The sequence below is a fragment of the Myotis nattereri genome (assembly GCF_964212035.1).
Source record: "Myotis nattereri genome assembly, chromosome: 7".
NCBI lineage: Eukaryota > Metazoa > Chordata > Mammalia > Chiroptera > Vespertilionidae > Myotis > Myotis nattereri.
In genome coordinates this window covers 45,762,659-45,780,637 of record NC_138082.1, presented here as the reverse complement: position 1 = coordinate 45,780,637, position 17,979 = coordinate 45,762,659, and the positions used below count along the sequence as shown (strand labels likewise).

At 41.2% G+C, this 17,979-nt stretch overlaps 1 protein-coding gene across 4 annotated transcripts in view; it reads left to right on the top strand.

Moving 5' to 3' along the window:
* The window catches only part of METAP1D (methionyl aminopeptidase type 1D, mitochondrial), a gene marked incomplete at its 5' end in the record, with an annotated part of 74,225 nt that overhangs the window by 5,886 nt on the left and 50,360 nt on the right, over positions 1–17,979 (top strand). Inside the window, one exon of one of the 4 annotated variants that reach the window (XM_081095588.1) lies at positions 10,391–10,553. The exons of the other annotated variants lie outside the window; for them this stretch is intronic. Within the exon in view, the coding sequence (XP_080951714.1) occupies positions 10,391–10,553 (163 nt within the window). Of the gene's footprint in view, positions 1–10,390; positions 10,554–17,979 lie in introns of those variants that run through there. 4 annotated transcript variants of the gene reach the window in all.

The window sequence follows — 17,979 nt, the reverse complement described above, 5'->3', positions numbered from 1 at the left end:
AACATTATTTTTCCTCCTAAGGAGAGCTACTAGTAATATGACTATGATTTTTAAAAATTTTTACCACACCCATAAGAGAAAGTTTATTAGTAAAATATTAACTTAGGAAAATTAACTTTTGAGGTCCTTTTATTGTTCACATTTGGAGTCTATACATCACACTCTTATTTATCCTTCTCTTCACGATTGTGATAATTCTGAATTTGGAGTATCATATACTCTGCCTCTGTCATCAGTGAGATTATGATTTTCCTATAAGATCAAACAGAAATAGGTCAGGAATGAAAAGAACACCCTTGTCATACTCTCTGTCAACTGGCTAATGCTGGTGAGAACCAAACCCTCTAGGAATTGCTATTTCAAAAGACAGCTCCTCTCTGTCGTCTTCTGTCATTTCTTCCCTGCTGTATACTCTGTGACTTGCAGCTGTTCAGGGCATTGCTGAGCTCTGGGGCACTGCAATCGGAAAAGTGAGTGAGCAACACAGCAGTAGAAGGCTGGGGTGTAGGGAGACTGTCCTCTGGTGATACAGTAGGTAGGAGATACAACAAACAGCTAGATAGCAGTGTGATGGCACGTTGGAAAGCACTGGAAGATTATCAATTACCTAGATTTAAAAAAACGAAAGCCCTTGACCATCTCTTTCGCCAGTCACCTTTCAGCAAGGCTTTCTAACTTAGGGGACAGGGAGACAGTACAGGTTAAAGGAAAATCACAGCTGCCCAGGAGTCATGTGAAGTCAGCTTACGTGGATCAGTACTTGTGCTGGCTTCTTTTACAAGGGTCAGATTAATTTTCTAATATTGTTTTCTACTTTAATGTTATTGCTTTAATCATTAGACTACCACCAGTTCCTTCAGGCAATAGGAAGTGATTGAAGATTTAATGAGACTCATATTGCTTATGCTTAAATGTTGATGACTTCCTGGATGCATATTAACCCTTTGAGGGCCAACCAATATCCTAGGAACTACGCTAAAATTGCCAAGGCATTTTTGCTGATTTTACAGCAGTTTAGGAAAAAAATTATGAATCGCAAGTAAATGAAGTTACATATTCAAAAATTTAAGGAAACCTTTACTACATTGACATATTTAGCAATATCATCATCACTAATAAAAGCAGGCTTAGAACTGGACGCCATTTCGAAGCTTTGATAGCGCTCCCGGCACTTTTGGTGAAAGACAGGAGGAGCGCATCATGCTCCCCGGCACTCTAGGGGTTAATTATTGCTGACCTTGATCTTAAATTCCTTCCTAATACAAATGCTCATCAAGCATACCTACTAGATCCCTCAGTGTTTACCAGATACCTGGTTTGTTTCCAAAAGAATATTACCTCTAATGTTCAGAGTATGTCAGATTTTTTAGTACCCTTTTCTGATGTGTCTTGCAGTTCTTACTAGGACTGTAAATCTGGAAAATTTAGGGAGAGAAAAATCAGCAACTCTTAACAGGGGATTTAGCCTAGTTTAAAAGACTGTTCTGTTCAGCAGACCTTGAACATGTCCTAATTGGTTGTTTGGGTCAGAATGTCCAACTGGCAACTCTCAGACCCCATCCGGCCACAGAGCGTTTCTCTGTGCGCCCCGGCTGTCGAGCAGCAGGCCTTGGCCTGCTCCCTGCTTTGGCGGCCCCCTTCTTTAGTTCAGGCCCACCCCCTTCTGCCACAGAGGCCTGGGAAACCCTGGCTGGCCACCTGGCCTCTCCGTGCCCTGCATCCGTGCATTGGCACCCCCACCCTTGCCCCAGTTATCTCCTCAGCCACCCTGGCAGATTTCCTGACAACAGCCCTCTCCAGAACTAGGACCCAGGGCAGCAGCTGTTGGAGCGTGTGCTAGAAGTGAGAGGGCCAAGGAGTCTACGGGAAGTTGAAAGCAAAGGAATATGGAAGAGAGAGGGGGAAAGGACCACATCAGTTGAAAAGAAAATAAGTGTATAAGTACTTGAAGTGGGGTGGTAGTATACATAGAGACATATGTGAGTGGGAAGTAGGTAAGAGGTGAAGGAGTTTGTGTATGGTGATGCCCATCTATAGGTGAGGAACAAGAGAGATAAATGTGCGCATGGAAGAGGCCACTTGTGAGAGACAGGAGAAAGGAGAGAGCAAAACAACAGCTCAGTTTGGCAGACCGTGACCACGCACATGCGCAACATTGGGGAACAGTCTGACAAAGCATTTTTTCCCCCAGATTTGTGAATATATTATAACAAAAAGTGTTGTTTTAAAAAAGTTAAACCACAAATAGATAGACCCATAGGAGAGTACATTGAGGTTATTTTAGAATGTCACAAATGAGTAGTCATTTGATTCAGAAGCACTGCCTGCTTGCTGGCATGTTGATTGTTTTATCTATCTATCTATTTATTTATTTATTTACTTATTTATTTAAATATATTTGTATTGATTTCAGAGAGGAGGGGAGCGATAGAAACATCAACGATGAGCCATAGTCTGATAGGCCCATGGACTGAAGGGTCCCAGGTTTGGTTCTGGTTCCGTGAACATATCTTGGTTGTAGGCTCAATCCCTGGCCCTAGTTGGGGTGAGTGCCGGAGGCAACTGATAGATGTGTCTCTCTCACATCAATGTTTCTCTCTCTCTGTGTCTCCCCCTCCCTTCCACCCTTTCTAGAAATCAGTGGAAAAATATCCTCAGGTGAGGATTAACAAAAAAAAAAAGAAAGAAAAAGAGACATCAGTGATGAGAGAGAATCATCAATTGGCCGCCTCCTACACACCTCCCCCCTTACCCCCCAGATTGAGCACCCAACCCAGCATGTGCCCTAACTGGGAATCCAGCTGCAACCTCCTGGTTCATAGGTCGATGCTCAACCACTGAGCAGCACCAGCCAGGCTATTGAATGTTTTAAATGTGGCTCATCCCAACCAAAAAACTGTACAGTATCAGGATTTTGATAACTTAAGTGTTTACCATTTAAAAAACACACACAAATAAATAGGATGATTTTTACACACCAATATAAATTTTTTATCTTTTTAAATTAGGCAATCTTCTGTTGCTATTTAATGTAATAGGTGGGGAGATACCCATTTTGTTATAATTCTTCATTTTTGTTTATACCTTACCCTCAACTTAGTATGCTGTTTCCTTGCCCTTCATTTTTGCCAAAATCCTATATATATCAAGGACTATGTCAAGCACCACCTTCTTTATAGGTCCTCTCTTGGTCTTCCCTAATGATTGTGATCTTATCTCTCTGTTCCCCTTCCTTTTAAAAAAGATATATTTTTTTTTTATTGATTTCAGAGAGGAAGGGAGAGAAAGAGATAGAAGTATCAATGATGAGAATCATTGACTTCCTCCTGCACGGCCCCTACTGGGGATCGAGCCTGCAACCTGGGTATGTGCCTTTGACCAAAATCGAACCCAGGACCTTTCAGTCCTCAGGCTGACGCTCTATCCACTGAGCCAAACCAGTTAGGGCTTCCCTTTCTTTTTCACATCAATTGTTTGAACCCCAATTGGGGTTAAGTTGCAGGAAACTAAAGTCATTCTAGCTATTTCAAGTGGAAGTACCTTTACTTTAGGAATTGGGTGTTCTTTGTTGTTGAGGGGTTAAAGAAATAGCCTGTAGCCTGAGCCTACAAGAACAACTTCCAGAATAGCTCTTCTGAACTGGCCCACCAGGGGAGCTAAGCTGCTATCCCTACTCAATACTCATGAAGCTATGGACACCAGAATGCTGCTCAGAAAAACCTAACATTTGCACACCTGTGCTCACCTGTAGAAAAAGGATAGTAAAAGCAACAATAATGAGGACTCCATCACACTTTCCCATTCAAATCTTCCACCAAGGCATCTAATTGTTAGAGTGACATTCAAATACAGAACCCTCATGTAAGAGAGTCTGGGAAGTGTAGTTCATAGCTATACAGGCTCTGTAGTATGGAAAATAATTAGGTAAAGGTTGGAATGGAATGCTGAGTTCATCATTTCCTATATAGTCACTCACTGTGAGACACAAGCTGTTATATTTGTAATGATTTTCACACTAACCTTATCACACTAGTTAGTGGATTATCAAGACTGCTAGGGCAGGAAATATGTATAAGTAATTTTTATACCACCCCCCACACAGTAAATATACAAGTTTCTATAGAGGGTAAGAACTGCTTACTTGCTAAATGAGTGATATTTAGTCATCTTGCCAAGAGTAGCATCATTACTTGGATATAAGAGAAAACATTTTAATATTAACCCAGGACAAAACAAGGTAGTAATTAGAAGGGAGTCTAAAAAACTGCAGGGTAAATTTAGGTTTGTTTATTTAAAAAATAGAAATTTAATTGAGAAGATATGTCCAAATAACTTTTTCCCAATACTGAAGACAGCCTATGAATGGTCCATGAATAAGAGGAAGTGTCATTTGGGGGAGGAACCATTGCCATTTGATGTGATGTTTGGAATGGGAAGATTCGGGAGTATAGATGGAATTGAGTCCTGTAAACTTGTCTCTGCTTATTAAGAACAGAGGCAGATAGCCCCGATGGCATGGCTCAGCAGTTGATCATCCACCCAGGAACCAAAAGGTTGCCAGTTTGATTCCCAGTGAGAGCACATGCCCAAATTGCGGGCTTGATCCCCAGTGGGGGTACATGCAGGAGGCAGCCAATTGATGTTTCTCTCTAGCCCTCTCCCTTCCTCTCTCTCTCAAAATCAATAAAAACATATTTTTTAAAAAAGAACAGATGATCTGCTGTGATGATTAAGACATGAAAGCAGATAAGTTTTAAAAAGAAAAAGGTTATTGGAAAATATGTGCGTGTGAGAAATAAGGGGGACTTTCATGCCACAGATAGCAAAGGTGATTGATGACTTCATGACTACTGACAAATTTATGAGACTATAAGGACTCTAATAATGAACTGCAATCAGGGTTCGAAGGATAGCTTCAACAAATAAGATACTATATTATAAATCTTTCCTTTATCTGAACTAAGAGGCTCACTTAAGAGATAGTTCCCAGTAGTGCAGAAGTAGGAACGTAAGACTGAGGAATGGTGACTTCAGCTCTGGAGGTAACTTACCGTGTGACTTAGGTGGCAGCCTGCGGCTTCAGCTGCCACTACTTTCTGACCTGTCTGTCTGTCTGTCTGTCTATAATATTCCCCAAAGTTAATTGTCCTCTGGAGCTAGAGATTAGGCTGTCCCAGTGGTTACAAACTTCAGTGTGTGTTAGAACCTGGAGGGCTTGTTGAAAAATAGCTAAGCTCCGCCCAACTCTCCAAATTTGTATTTCTTCTTTTTTTCTTTAATCCTCACCCAAGGATATGTTTCATTGATTTCAGAGAGAGAGAGAGAGAGAGAGAGAGAGAGAGAGAGAAACATCACATCAATGTGAGAAACATTGATCAGTTGCCACCTACATGCTCCATGACTGGGAATTGAACCCAAAAACTAGGTATGTTTCCCACTGGGAATCAAACCTCAAACTTTTTTTCTTTTTTTTCCTGTGTGGGACGATGCTCCAACCAGCTGAGCCCCTCAGCTGGGGGAAAATTTGTATTTCTAATGAGCTCCCAAGTGATGCTAGTCTGAAGAATCACACTTTGAGAACCACTGCAGTGTCATGTCCAATGTAGAGCTCATCACCCTTGCCCAAAAGTCTCCTCTTTTCCCTTTTTGGGTTAATAACTCCAGTATTCATCCAGGCTCCTAGGACAGAGACCTAGGGAGAGGAGAGTAAGGGGTAAGTAATTGCTAGACTTCTCCATCTTCCCAATCAGGCCCACTCACTTGTCCCCTTCTGTACCACAATAGCCTTTTTCTTTACCTTCCTGCCTCTTATCTGCTCTTAACCCAGCCCACCCAAATTTTTGAAAATTTAATTTAAAATTTAAATATGATCAGTACTTTTCTTTGCCCAAATTTTTAATATCTTCCGCCTGTCTTTAAGATACAATTTAGCCCTACCTGTTTTGGCTCAGTGGATAGAGAGTTGGCGATTCCGGTCAAGGCACATACTTTGGTTGCAGGCTCCTTTCTGGCGGAGCCCTGGTCAGGGCACGTGCAGGAGGCAACCAATGGATGTGTTTCTCTCACATAGATATTTCTCTCTATCTTTCCTCTCTCTCCCACTCTCTCTAAAATCAATGGGAAAATATCCTTTGATGAGGATTAACAAAAATAATAAGATTTAAAATCCTTATTTTAGAACACAAAGCTCTTTATATTTTGTCCCTGAGATTGCATCTCTAATCCTTGTGATAGGCACTCTGCCCTCAGGCTATAGCTCTTATACATTATACAGAGACTGCTCTCTGTGTGAAATGCATATACCACCGCTGATGTTCACCTCACAGTACATTTCTGCTCACACTGTAGAATTCAGCTTAAGTACGCTGTGATTTGTATGTACCACCTCTTGGTTCCAGTAGCATCGTGATCACACATCTAGTGCTGTATTGTAACCTTAGCTAAACAGTTTATCTTATCCCCTTCTAGGCAGCATGGGTATTGTGAGTCAATAGGTGTGGAGTGGGGCCTGGGAATCTGCATGTTCAGTAAACTCCTTGGCAATTTTTGAAGGCACAGACCTCAGTTTGGTTTTGTTTTTTTTTCCAGACCTCAGTTTTAAGTGGTTTCTAACATCTACTTCAACTCTGAAATCTCAAGGCTTTTCCTTCTTGCATTTTAACTGGTTCTGTGAAGGAGGAAAAAAAGCTTTGGGGTAGTTGATTAAAACAACAACAAAAAAAGCATATTGTAATATTCTTTAATGCCCACAGTAAGATAGCTTATTATACTGAAATATAAGACAAGGTAGATATGTAGAAACAAGACAAATAGCCTTATTTAAGAGTGTTTCTTTATCTCTTCAACTTTTTATTCATTAATTCTAAGACTATTTATTGAGGGTTTGCTATGTGCCAGACACTGTTCTAGCCATTTGGAGTACATCAATGAATAAAACAGACAAAATTCCTTACCCTCAAGAAGCCTGCATTGCTAGGCAATAAACAAATATAATGAGTAAATCACAGACTGTTTTGGAAGATGATAAGCACTATGGAAAATTGAGGGGGGGGAGCTTTCTTTTGTCAGGATTTAGTAGTGAATCACTAGAGATAATAGTTTATTTAATTTGAGCTATTTAAATAAGCCATTCTTTAAGTGGCAGACTTTAATCTGCACCCAATCAGAAGAGAGTTTGTGATTTGCAATATTCAAGATTGGTTTTCTTTTATAAAATTGACAATAACTGGCTTTCCCATTTTGTCAGTAGAAGAAAAATAATAGTTTAGGGAATTGCTTCTAAGGAGTCCTAAGTAAATTATGTGTTTTAAAATTTGTACTACTATAAAGAAAAAGGAAAAAAATTAAGTCTCAAATCATTAAAGATAATTTTGTGTTTTATACTAATCTCTAAGGCTGATTTAAATTTTTTTAAGAACTTTATTCCTCTTCTTGTCTCCTTCCCATTTTAAGTTTTTGCTTGTTTAGATTTCCATATTTAGGTAAAAAGTGTCGATCCTTTTGGAATTTATAGGGACGCTTCATGGCATGGATGAAGAAGCGCAGGACTTTAGCTTTATCTCTCTGGGCCGCTCAGAAGTAAGAGAAACAGACTGTCTCTGTGGAGAACCAGAAATCACTTCTCCATCTTTACTTTCAAATAACCAAATCAAAAAATCTAACATTTCACTATGAACAGTTTTAAAAGTCAAATTAATGTCACCTGCAGAGTAAGCTAAAAGAGTGATAAGTATTATTGTGCACAACAGTTGAAATTGTTTTCAGAGTCCTACCACAATGAAAGACTTTTGTTGCTCGCCTTAAAAACTGGAACTCTATGGTAATTCTGATGACTGTCAGTTCCTGTGGGGTGTTTACACAAAGGTACTTATAAATGAAGAGTCATTTTTAGACCAATTAGAGAAGAGGCTAGACAGAGAATAGCCAGCTCAGGGGCCTGGCAGGTCGGGGTTAAGGTTTATTGACAGGATAGGGTCAGGGTCTGTGCCACCACTGTTGGCCCTAGTACCTACCCTCCGGATGCACCCAAGACCTCAGCCTGCCTCCGCGCCCTGCCATAGGCCAAACTCCCATGCAGAATGTGGAGAAGAGAAAGAAGAAAGAGGAGGGGAAGTTCTACTAAAACGTTACAGTTCCGTATGGAAATGCAAGTTTGAAACTATTTGTGTATATTTTTCTGGCCCAGATGTTGTGTCACATTAGGAAGAAGAAACTTTAAAACATACAAAGAATTGTCTGTTCTTTCAACTTTGTAGTTTGCAGTTATTGCATCCTGAAGAAAGAAATTGCCTGGCCAAAGTAGTCTTTTAATTTCATTTTTCCGTTTTGAGTTACAGGTTTCTGGCAAGCTCCCTGACCACTACTATTACCTGGTGGCGCCTATATTTCATCAAATTTAGACATGCAGACTACCTGGATCCGGGCCCAGATGAACTGTTGTGACTGATAAACATGATCCCACCCTGCCCCCATGCATGCTCCTGCTTTTCCCTTTAAGGGAATCTAAGACTTTGAGTTCCTGAGTCCCCAAGGGAGTTAAAGAAAAATGTGTTCCGGTTTTGCTCCATGGTTTTCTGTGCTGCATCTCTGCTTGCCCAGAGTCTGGTGAACATCCCAGCAGTGCCCCCACTTCTCCTGTGTTGGTAATTAATGCAGGGAAAATTTTTTGTTTTTAATAAAAACAAGCAGAGACATTTATCAGTACCCACAGTCAAGGCAGAATTTGTTTGACATCTTGTGATTGCTGCTTACAAAGAAAATGACAGCAGTTAGTAAACAAATAAGAAAAAAGATGCTGTTTATTGGTAGTTTTCAGATATCCTAAGAATATCCTTGCAACATTACTTACTGTCTTTGCACTCATGAGTAGAAAATAGTAGAATTAATAGAGTCATTAATTTTTGAAGTCTGGATTGCATTAGATTTAGATAATAATAAAAATTCAAATATTAAACAAAAATGTATTTTCACAAAAAAATTTTTATTGTTGACCCTATTACAGATGTCCCCTGTATTCACAACCCCGCCCGCCCCACACCCCCCCCCTTTGCCTTCCTCCACTCTAAATGTATTTTTATCTGTATAATACACTAGGGGATTTTTTCTTTCATTAGATTAGATTTCAAACATTTGTTTTTACTATTATAGGAGGAATATTAGCATTCATTTTAATTAAACTTAATTGCATTTCCCGTGTGAAGTATTTTTTTAGTAGCTATACTAGTATTCCTGTAGGTTTGCCCCAATAAAAGGTTATGAAAAAAATTGTCTACTTGCTTCCTAGCAGGTTTGGCTCAGTTGACAGAGTCTTGGCCTGTGGACTGAAAGATTTAGGGTTCGATTCCCACGAAGGGCATGAACCTTGGTTGCAAGCTCTATCCCGGGCCCTGGCCAGGATGTGTGTGGGAGGCAGCCAATCGATGTTTCTTTCTCTCTGTTTCTCGCCCTCCCTTCCACTGTCTCTAAAAATACGTGGAAAGATATCCTTGGGTGAGGATTAACGTAGCAAAAACAAAAAATTGTCTGTTTGCTTGGAAACAGAAGTTTAATTTTGAAGTTTTCATTTAATTCAGAAATTTTAAAATGAAATTTTGGGATATAGTCAAATTGGAAAAGTATGAAAATGTTCAGGATCTGATGCTTTTGTTTTTATATGATCTAAGAAAAATAATTATCCTGTCTGTGGCTTAACTTATCCTACTTGGAAAGTGTTACTTATAATTTCAGTCCCACCTCACGAGATGATGTGGAAGCATCAGACCATATATTTCCATAAGTACTGGGTAAAGGTGGGATTGCTGGGAAGGGAGGAGAAGAAACTTCCTGGGGTGTTGGTAATAGTTTGTATTCTGATAGACAGGAATATGCCTTTGTCAGAACTCATCAAATGATATGCTTAAGATTTGTGCATACCATAGCATATAAAGTTTACCTCGGTATACAAAAGATAAGGAACTCTAAACACACATATTGAAGTTTGGGCAATGATATGCATGTTCAAGTAAGGGGGAATGGGTTATTGATCTTTTGAAACTTACTTTGAAATGCATAAAAAAATGGATAATGGAATGTTTAGAAATGTGATAAAGAACAAATATAGTGAAATGTTAATTGTAGAATATAGGTAGTATACTGTACAATTCTTTGAATATTTTTATATGTTTGAAAATTTTCATAAAATGTTGGGGAGAAAATGAAAGTGCTGTTTTTTTCTCATTAAAAGATCTGTGTACTTCCATTTTTTATTCTAGCCCACTCCTTTAATTCAAAATCAAGCCACTTGGATTAATACCAAAAGTGGCTAGGGGTATGAATGTAGCCATTTAGATAAATAGAAAAATGTGCCCACCTCATATTTTCTCTAATAACTTTAGAAAAGCCATTACCAAGCATGGAAGCCAAGGGTGTCTTTACAAACAAGAAGAGCTCTAAGAAACCCAAACCATGCAGCCCCACCAGTGACCTTTCTGGGCAGATGAAAATTGGCCTCCAGAACCCTCACCTTGGAAAAGGACGTGGCCTCTGGACACATAATCTTCACCAATGGCAGGCAGGTGACACCCCTAACCCACCCCACCCCCCGCTATATACCTTATATACTACAGCCCTATCAAATGAAAATGGGCTTTCTGTTTTCAGCCAAACCCCAGGGATTTGGCCATGAACACCTCCACTTTTATCAGAATGCCAAGCTATCTCTTACATCTTGATAGAGCCTTCTTTTTAAAGATATCTTATATGGGACCCCTGTGATACTTATGGTGTGTGTGTGTGTGTGTGTGTGTGTGTGTGTGTGTCTCTTAAAGGATCAAAAGGGTAAATTGGTTCTGGTGGAATTTTAACCAAACTTTTAAAAGCCAATAATAATATTTTTTTAAACAATGTTGCTTAGTTGGTGCTTGAACTGTAAACTGGACAGTCAAGATTCAAAAGGCTTAAAGATCTCAGTTCTTTTAAGGTTTCAAAATGAGCTCTGACTGGTTAATTTATCTTTATCCTTTTACTTTCTTACTTGGAAAGTGAGGACTGAAACTGACACAAAGTTCCCAGTAAGTGGTTCTCATGCTTTAGTGTTTATAAGGATCATTTATGTAAGAAACTGCAGTGTGTGTAAAAATTTTTTGTTTGTTGAAATGCATATTCTAGCTCCTATACTTGAATTTTCATAATCAGTATGTCTGGGGCAGAGCTCAGAAATCTGCATTTTCATAAACATTCATTGTGATATTGATGCAATTATTGGGCCAGGTGAGAACTGGAGTAGATATGTTTTGATGGGTACTATGGTAACCATAGTACTTTTAGCTTTTAGTACTTTTACTTTTTAGCTTTTCCTTGGGGAAAATTTTAAATATACACTAAACAGAATCCTATCTAAAAAAGAGGGAATATGCTAATTGACCCTCACACTGTCGCAAAGATGGTGGCGCCCATAGCCAATAAGGAGGGAATATGCTAATTGGCTGTCCCGCCCTCAAATATGGTGGCACCCACAGCCACAGGATGGCGGTACCCAATCCCTTCAGCCCTGCCAGGGTGGCAGGCACGCACCTGCCTCTAGAGTCTCCCAGTCCCCTCAGGTCCCCAGCCACCCAGGGCTGGCCCGAGGCACAGTCAAGCCTTGGATGGTGGCTGCCCAGCTACCCAGGGCCGCCCGAGGCGCAGGTAACCAGGGCCAGCTGAGGCTTGCGCTGCCAGCAGTGGCAGCAGCAGAGGTGTGATGGGACGTTGCCTTCCCCTGATCACCAGGTTGCCTCCCACCCCTGAGGGCTTCCAGACTGTGAGAGGGGGCAGGCCGGGCTAAGGGACCCCCCTCCAGTGCATGAATTTTCATGCACCGGGCCTCTAGTAGTATAATGAACTTCCATTGACCCATCACCCAACTTCAACAATGTTGGTTTACTTCTGCACTCATCTATATCTTGTATTCCTCCTTTACAGATTATCTGTGGAAGCAGATCTTAAATATACTTCCATAAACATTTTAGTAGGCAACTCTAAAATATTTAAATATAAGTACTTAAAAAATACACCATTATTAAATCTTACAGAATTTGAGAATAATTTCATAGCATCAAATATGTTAATGTCTAGATTTCCTGGATATTTTTTCACAGTTGATTTGTTGGATTCAGGAACCAGACACAGTCCACACATTGCATTTGATTGATGTGTCTCTTTAATCTTTTAATCTATAGGCTTCCTCTTCCCTCTTTTTTCCCCGCTTGTGATTTATTTGTTAAAGAAACCAGGTCATTTATTCTGTAGATTTTCTCAGGCTAGATTTTCTGATTGGATCATCATGATGTCATTTACCATTTTTCTTTTCCCTGTAATTTCTGTAAACTCCATCACTTCCATCCTGGAGTTTGATCAGATTAAAGTTCAAATTTTTTTTTTTTTGGCAAGAATACATCATAGGTAGTGTCATATACTCCCATCAGGAGGCACATGTCTGGTTGTTCTCTCTTTTGTCATGTTAGCTGCCATAGATAATCATTGTTGAGATCCTTTATTTTCTAGAGAGAGCCCTGTATTTTAACTTAGGAAGTAGCTCATGGAAGAACCTTCTCCCTCTTATCATGGATTTTTCCTTTTCTTAGTGAGGCTTTTAAAGCTTTCACAGCAAACTCCTAATTGCCTACTTAGATGTTGTGTTTGCTACAGAAAGCATAAAGGCTTTCTTGCTTTCACATCTTAGTCTCATTTTCACAATATAATCTTTAAAATTTGTCTTAGCATCTTCAACATTTATTTCAGTTCCTGAGACATATTGAGATGAATAGATGGCCACACAATTGAAGAGAAAGTTTTGGGCCTGTTAATGAAACTACAGCTACAGGCTAGGTGACCTGGTATAAGGACAAATGAGTCAGAGCTACAAATTCTGTACCACCATCCCATCCAGAGGGGAAGGCAATGAATTTTAAAATAAATAAATAAATAATATATATATATATATATATATATATATATATATATATATATATATCTTTAATGATTTCAGAGAGGGCGGGAGAGGGGAAGAGAGATAGAAACATTAATGATGAAAGAGAATCATTGATTGGCTGCCTCCTGCACGTCCCTTACTGGGGATCAAGCCTGACACCTAGGCATGTGCCCTTGACCAGAATCGAACCTGGGACCCTTCAGTTCGCAAGCTGATGCTCTATCCACTGAGCCAAACCAGTTAGGGCGTAATGAATTTCTTAAGAACTATATTTATTGATTTTTGTCCTGAAAGCAAATATGAGATTTCTGGATCAGGGCAGACAACTATTACTTATAGCAATAATCAAATTGGTTTCCTACACCCATTTCCCCTTCAGAGCAATGAGAAGGGGTCTAGAAGAATGAGGTGGTATATGCCAAAATCACTTCAGGAACTGGAAATGAATGGGTTCCTTCGTTCATTCAACAAACATTTACTGATTGTTGCCTATATGCTGGACACTGAGCCATCACTGGGGTAGATGGTAAATACTAGAGAACGCCCAACCTAACACATGCAACCATATATCTCTGTGCTTAGAGTTGGCCTTCAGATGTCATATTTATAGGTAATCAAAAACATATATTTTATGTGTGTGAATATATTTTATTATGAAGTCACTAGAGGCCCGGTGCACAAAATGCATGCACAGGGGGAGGATGTGTGTCCCTCAGCCCAGCCTGCATGCTCTCTAATCTGGGACCCCTCTCACAACCCAGGACTGCTGGCTCCCAACTGCTTGCTTGCCTGCCTGCCTGCCTGATCACCCCCTAACCACTCCCCTGCCAGCCTGATCGATGCCTAACTGCTCCCCTGCTGGCCCGATTACCCCTAACTGCCCTCCCCTGCCGGCCTGGTCACTCCTAACTGCTCTCCCCTGCTGGCCTGGTTGTCCCTAACTGCTATCCTCTGCAGGCCTGGTTCCCCCCAACTACCCTCCCCTGCTGGCCTGGTCACCCCTAACTGTCCTCCCCTGCCAGCCTGGTCGCCCCTAACTGCTCTCCCCTGCAGGCATGATCACCCCCAACTGCCCTCTCTTTCAGGCCTGGTCCCCCCCAACTTCCCTCCCCTGCTGGCCTGATTGCCCCCAACTTCCCTCCCTTTCAGGTCTGGTCCCTCCCAACTGCCCTCCCCTGCTGGCCTGATCACCCACAACTGCCCTCCCCTGCCAGCCCATCTTGTGTCCGCATGGGGGCAGCCATATTGTATGTTGGAGTGATGGTCAATTTGCATATTATTCTTTTATTAGATAGGATTCCTTGGTATCCTTGAGGAATTGCTTTCAGGACACCCATGGATACCCAAATCTTTGGATGGTCAAGTCCCTTATATAAAACTAGAGGACTGGTGCATGGATTGGTGCACCAGTGGGGTCCCTTGGCCTGGCCTGCAGGGATCAGACTGAAACTGGCTCTCCAACATGCCCCGAGGGGTTCTGGATTGTGAGAGGGTGCAGGCCAGGCTGAGGGACCCCACCAGTGCAAGATTGGGGCCAGGGAGGGACCACAGGAGAGCTTCAGGGCATGTCCGCCCATCTCTGCCAGTCCCAGGCCTCTGATGAAGTGATATTTGAGCTGAGGCCTGAAGGATGTTAACCCTACCAGACCGCTGTACCTAATTTCCGGTACTTTGCCTAGACCTATTTTCTACAATGTCTCCAAGTTCCATCTTATTCTAACCACTTGTTTGCATGTAACTAACATTTTTCTATATCATGTTGGTTTTTTCTCTTTAATGCTCAGGAGCCCAGGTATAGGGGACAGTTAGGTTCAGGGCCTCAGGTCTGGTAGGGATAATGAGCCAGTGATGTGAGGAGTTGGTGAAAGAGCAAATGCACACCCAAGAAAGGACTTAAAATGTCTGAGGAACACCAAGGAGAGTGGAGTGTGAGGAGGCTAGAGAAGTAGGCAGAGGCAAGGCCATGCAGAGCCGTGGAGACTTTGAGAAGTTACAGTTATGTTCTAAAAGTGGTTGGCAAACTGAAGAATTTTAAGCAGGAACACATAGTCATTATCCTCACCTAGACTTTCATTTTTCTGTACAGGTGCAAACATCCATGTGTGTTTTTAATGATATGATATTATACATGATCTGCAACTTGCTTTTTTGCTTACCAATAACATAATGGGCATCTCTGAAAGGAAGATTTATTAAAAAATAATAATTCGTTTGTTTTGCTGTGAACTACATGACAAATAGATTTAGATATATAATAATTTGAAGCTCTGGAAAATCAGTTTTTTGGGGGTTAAAAAAAGGTAGGACAGTGCTTGCTTTTAATGGCAATTATAGATATGAATTCACTTCGATAATTTAAGAACATTAAAACCATATTCTAACTTGATTCTTGATTTTGTGTTAAACTTATCATGATTAGTATGTTACTTTAGCCACATATTGTTAAAGCAACTTTATAGGTCATTTTTAGTCCTCTAGATACAGCATAGCCTGAACAAAGAAGGGAAATCAGAGAATAAGAATTCAGTAGGAAGTACATGGTCAAACCATAACAAATCAGGAGAGGTTCAGTACATTCCATAGAGCATGTATCTCTTTTAAAAGTATAGTTGTGACCTGACCAGTTTGGCTCAGTGGTTTAGCATCCACCAATGAACTAAAAGGTAACTGGTTTGATTCCCTGTCAGGGCACATGCCTGGATTGTGGGCTTGATCCCCAGTAGTGATCTTGCAGGAGGCAGCTGATTGATGATGTTTCTCATTGATGATCCTATCTCTATCCTTCTCCCTTCCTCTCTCTTTAGAAATCAGTAAAAACATTTTTTTTTTTTTACAGTTGTGGCTCAGTGCTTGAGCATCAACCTATGAACCAAGAGGTCACAGTTTGATTCCGGGTCAGGGCACATGCCCAGGTTACAGGCTCCATCCCTGGTGAGGGGCATGCAAGAGGCAGCCGATCTATGGTTCTCTCTCATCATTGATGTTTCTATATCTCTCTTCCCTTTAAAATGAATAAAAATATATTTTTATTAAAAAGTGCAGTTTACTATTGTCAATAATTATAACTGTACTTATGTATTTGCTTTTAAAATATTGTGAAAAATACACCTAAAAATCCTTGAACTATAAAATTCAAGCATCTTTTAGTTCTTGTCCATTTATAAAATCCAATCTAAAGCATGAGTAGAAGAATCAGTCTATCCTATATAATAAAAGGTTAATATGCAAATCGACCCAACAGCAGAACAACCGGTCGCTATGACACATAGTGACCACCAGGGGGCAAATGCTCAATGCAGGAGCTCCCCCTAGTGGTAAGTGAACTCCCACAGGGGGAGCACTGCTCAGCCAAAAGCCGGGCTCACAGCTGGTGAGCGCAGCAACGGTGATGGGAGCCTCTCCCGTCTCTGCAACAGTGGTAAGGATGTCCCACTAACGGCTTAGGCCCGCTCCCTGCAGCAGGCCTAAGCCATCGGTCAGACATCCCCTGAGTGCTCCCGGACTGTGAAAGGGCACAGGCTGGACTGAGGGATACCCCCCTTCTGAGTGCACGAATTTCGTGCACTGGGTCTCTAGTATTACAATAAAGTAGAGATAAAGAAAATGTTTTCTGGTCTTAAAGTCCCCTGTTGTATGGACATCTATGGCAAACATTTTCCAAAATACCAGGTGAATGAAAAAACTATTCCCCACAAAACTAACTACCTCAAACTCATGAACTAGAATTTAGCTCATTTGTAAACCTACATTAACAAAAACAAACACACAAAAATCATTGCAGAGGTAGAAACTAACTAAAGCAGGCAAGAAGTTATCACATTACAGAAGGGATACTCGGACAAAACCCCTGTCTGCATTCTTAACCTGCGAACCCCGGCCCTAGCCTTCAGCATTTGAAATTATCTTTCTGAATTTAAATTTTTGATATGCTTCTGGTTTTGTAATAAAATCAAGATCAATAGTAATGTAGTCATCAATTACCTTTCTGCCTTTTTTCTTATACTAGAGGCCCGGTGCACAAATTTGTGCATGGGTGGGATCTGGCCAGCCCGCCCCGATTGGGGCCAATTGGGGCCGCAGTGTGCCGGGAGCCGGTCCATGCTTGCTGTTTCAAGGGACCTGGCATATATGGCATACTGTTCTTAATATGTTTGCTCACCTTCTTGGCACTATGTGTTTTAACCAAGGTCTCTGAGAAAGGTTGTTTCCCCAGGTAGGGATTTTCCCCTGAAGTTAGGGAGGGAATAAAACCTCTTAACTAAGTGCCAGGCGGGTAATTAATCACTTTAACTATGAACAATCATGCTTAAGCTACATAATCTTTACTCCCTGGAATAGAGATAAGAAACGCCCTAACCTTTGGAATAGAGATTGATAGGATTGGAATCAACTGGTATAAATACAGATGTAACAAGACAGAACTTAGGACACAGAATTTAGAAGACAGAACCTACACAGAACCTACAGACAGAAGATCTTCGCTAGAGAGAACATGGCAAAAGATCCTGGACTGAACCTGACTACAGAAATTGGCAAGAGAACCTGACTAGAACCTGGTGACAGAATCTGGCTGAAGAACCTAGCGAGGGAACATGGCTACAGAACCTGGCTGGAGAACCTGGAGAACCTAGCAAGAGAACATGGACACAGAACCTGGCTGGAGAACCTAGCGAGGTAACATGGCTACAGAACCTGGCTGGAGAACCTGGAGAACCTAGCAAGAGAACATGGACACAGAACCTGGCTGGAGATCCTAACCAGAACTTCGCTGGAGATCCAGACCAGAACTTGGATGGAGATCCTGGCTAGAGATCCTGGCTAGGCTCCTGATCAACTGAACGCTATCTCCGTGTCCTTCCTTCTTCGCCGACTCCGTCCACACCTTTGGGGACCCCTGGACCCGCTGGGGTTGGACCCCGGCAGCAGTGCACGTCAAAGCTACTGGTTCTGGCATTCCGGTCATTTGGCTTTTATATATATAGACTAGTGGCCCGGTGCACAGAATTCGTGAACAGGGGGGAGGGTGTCCC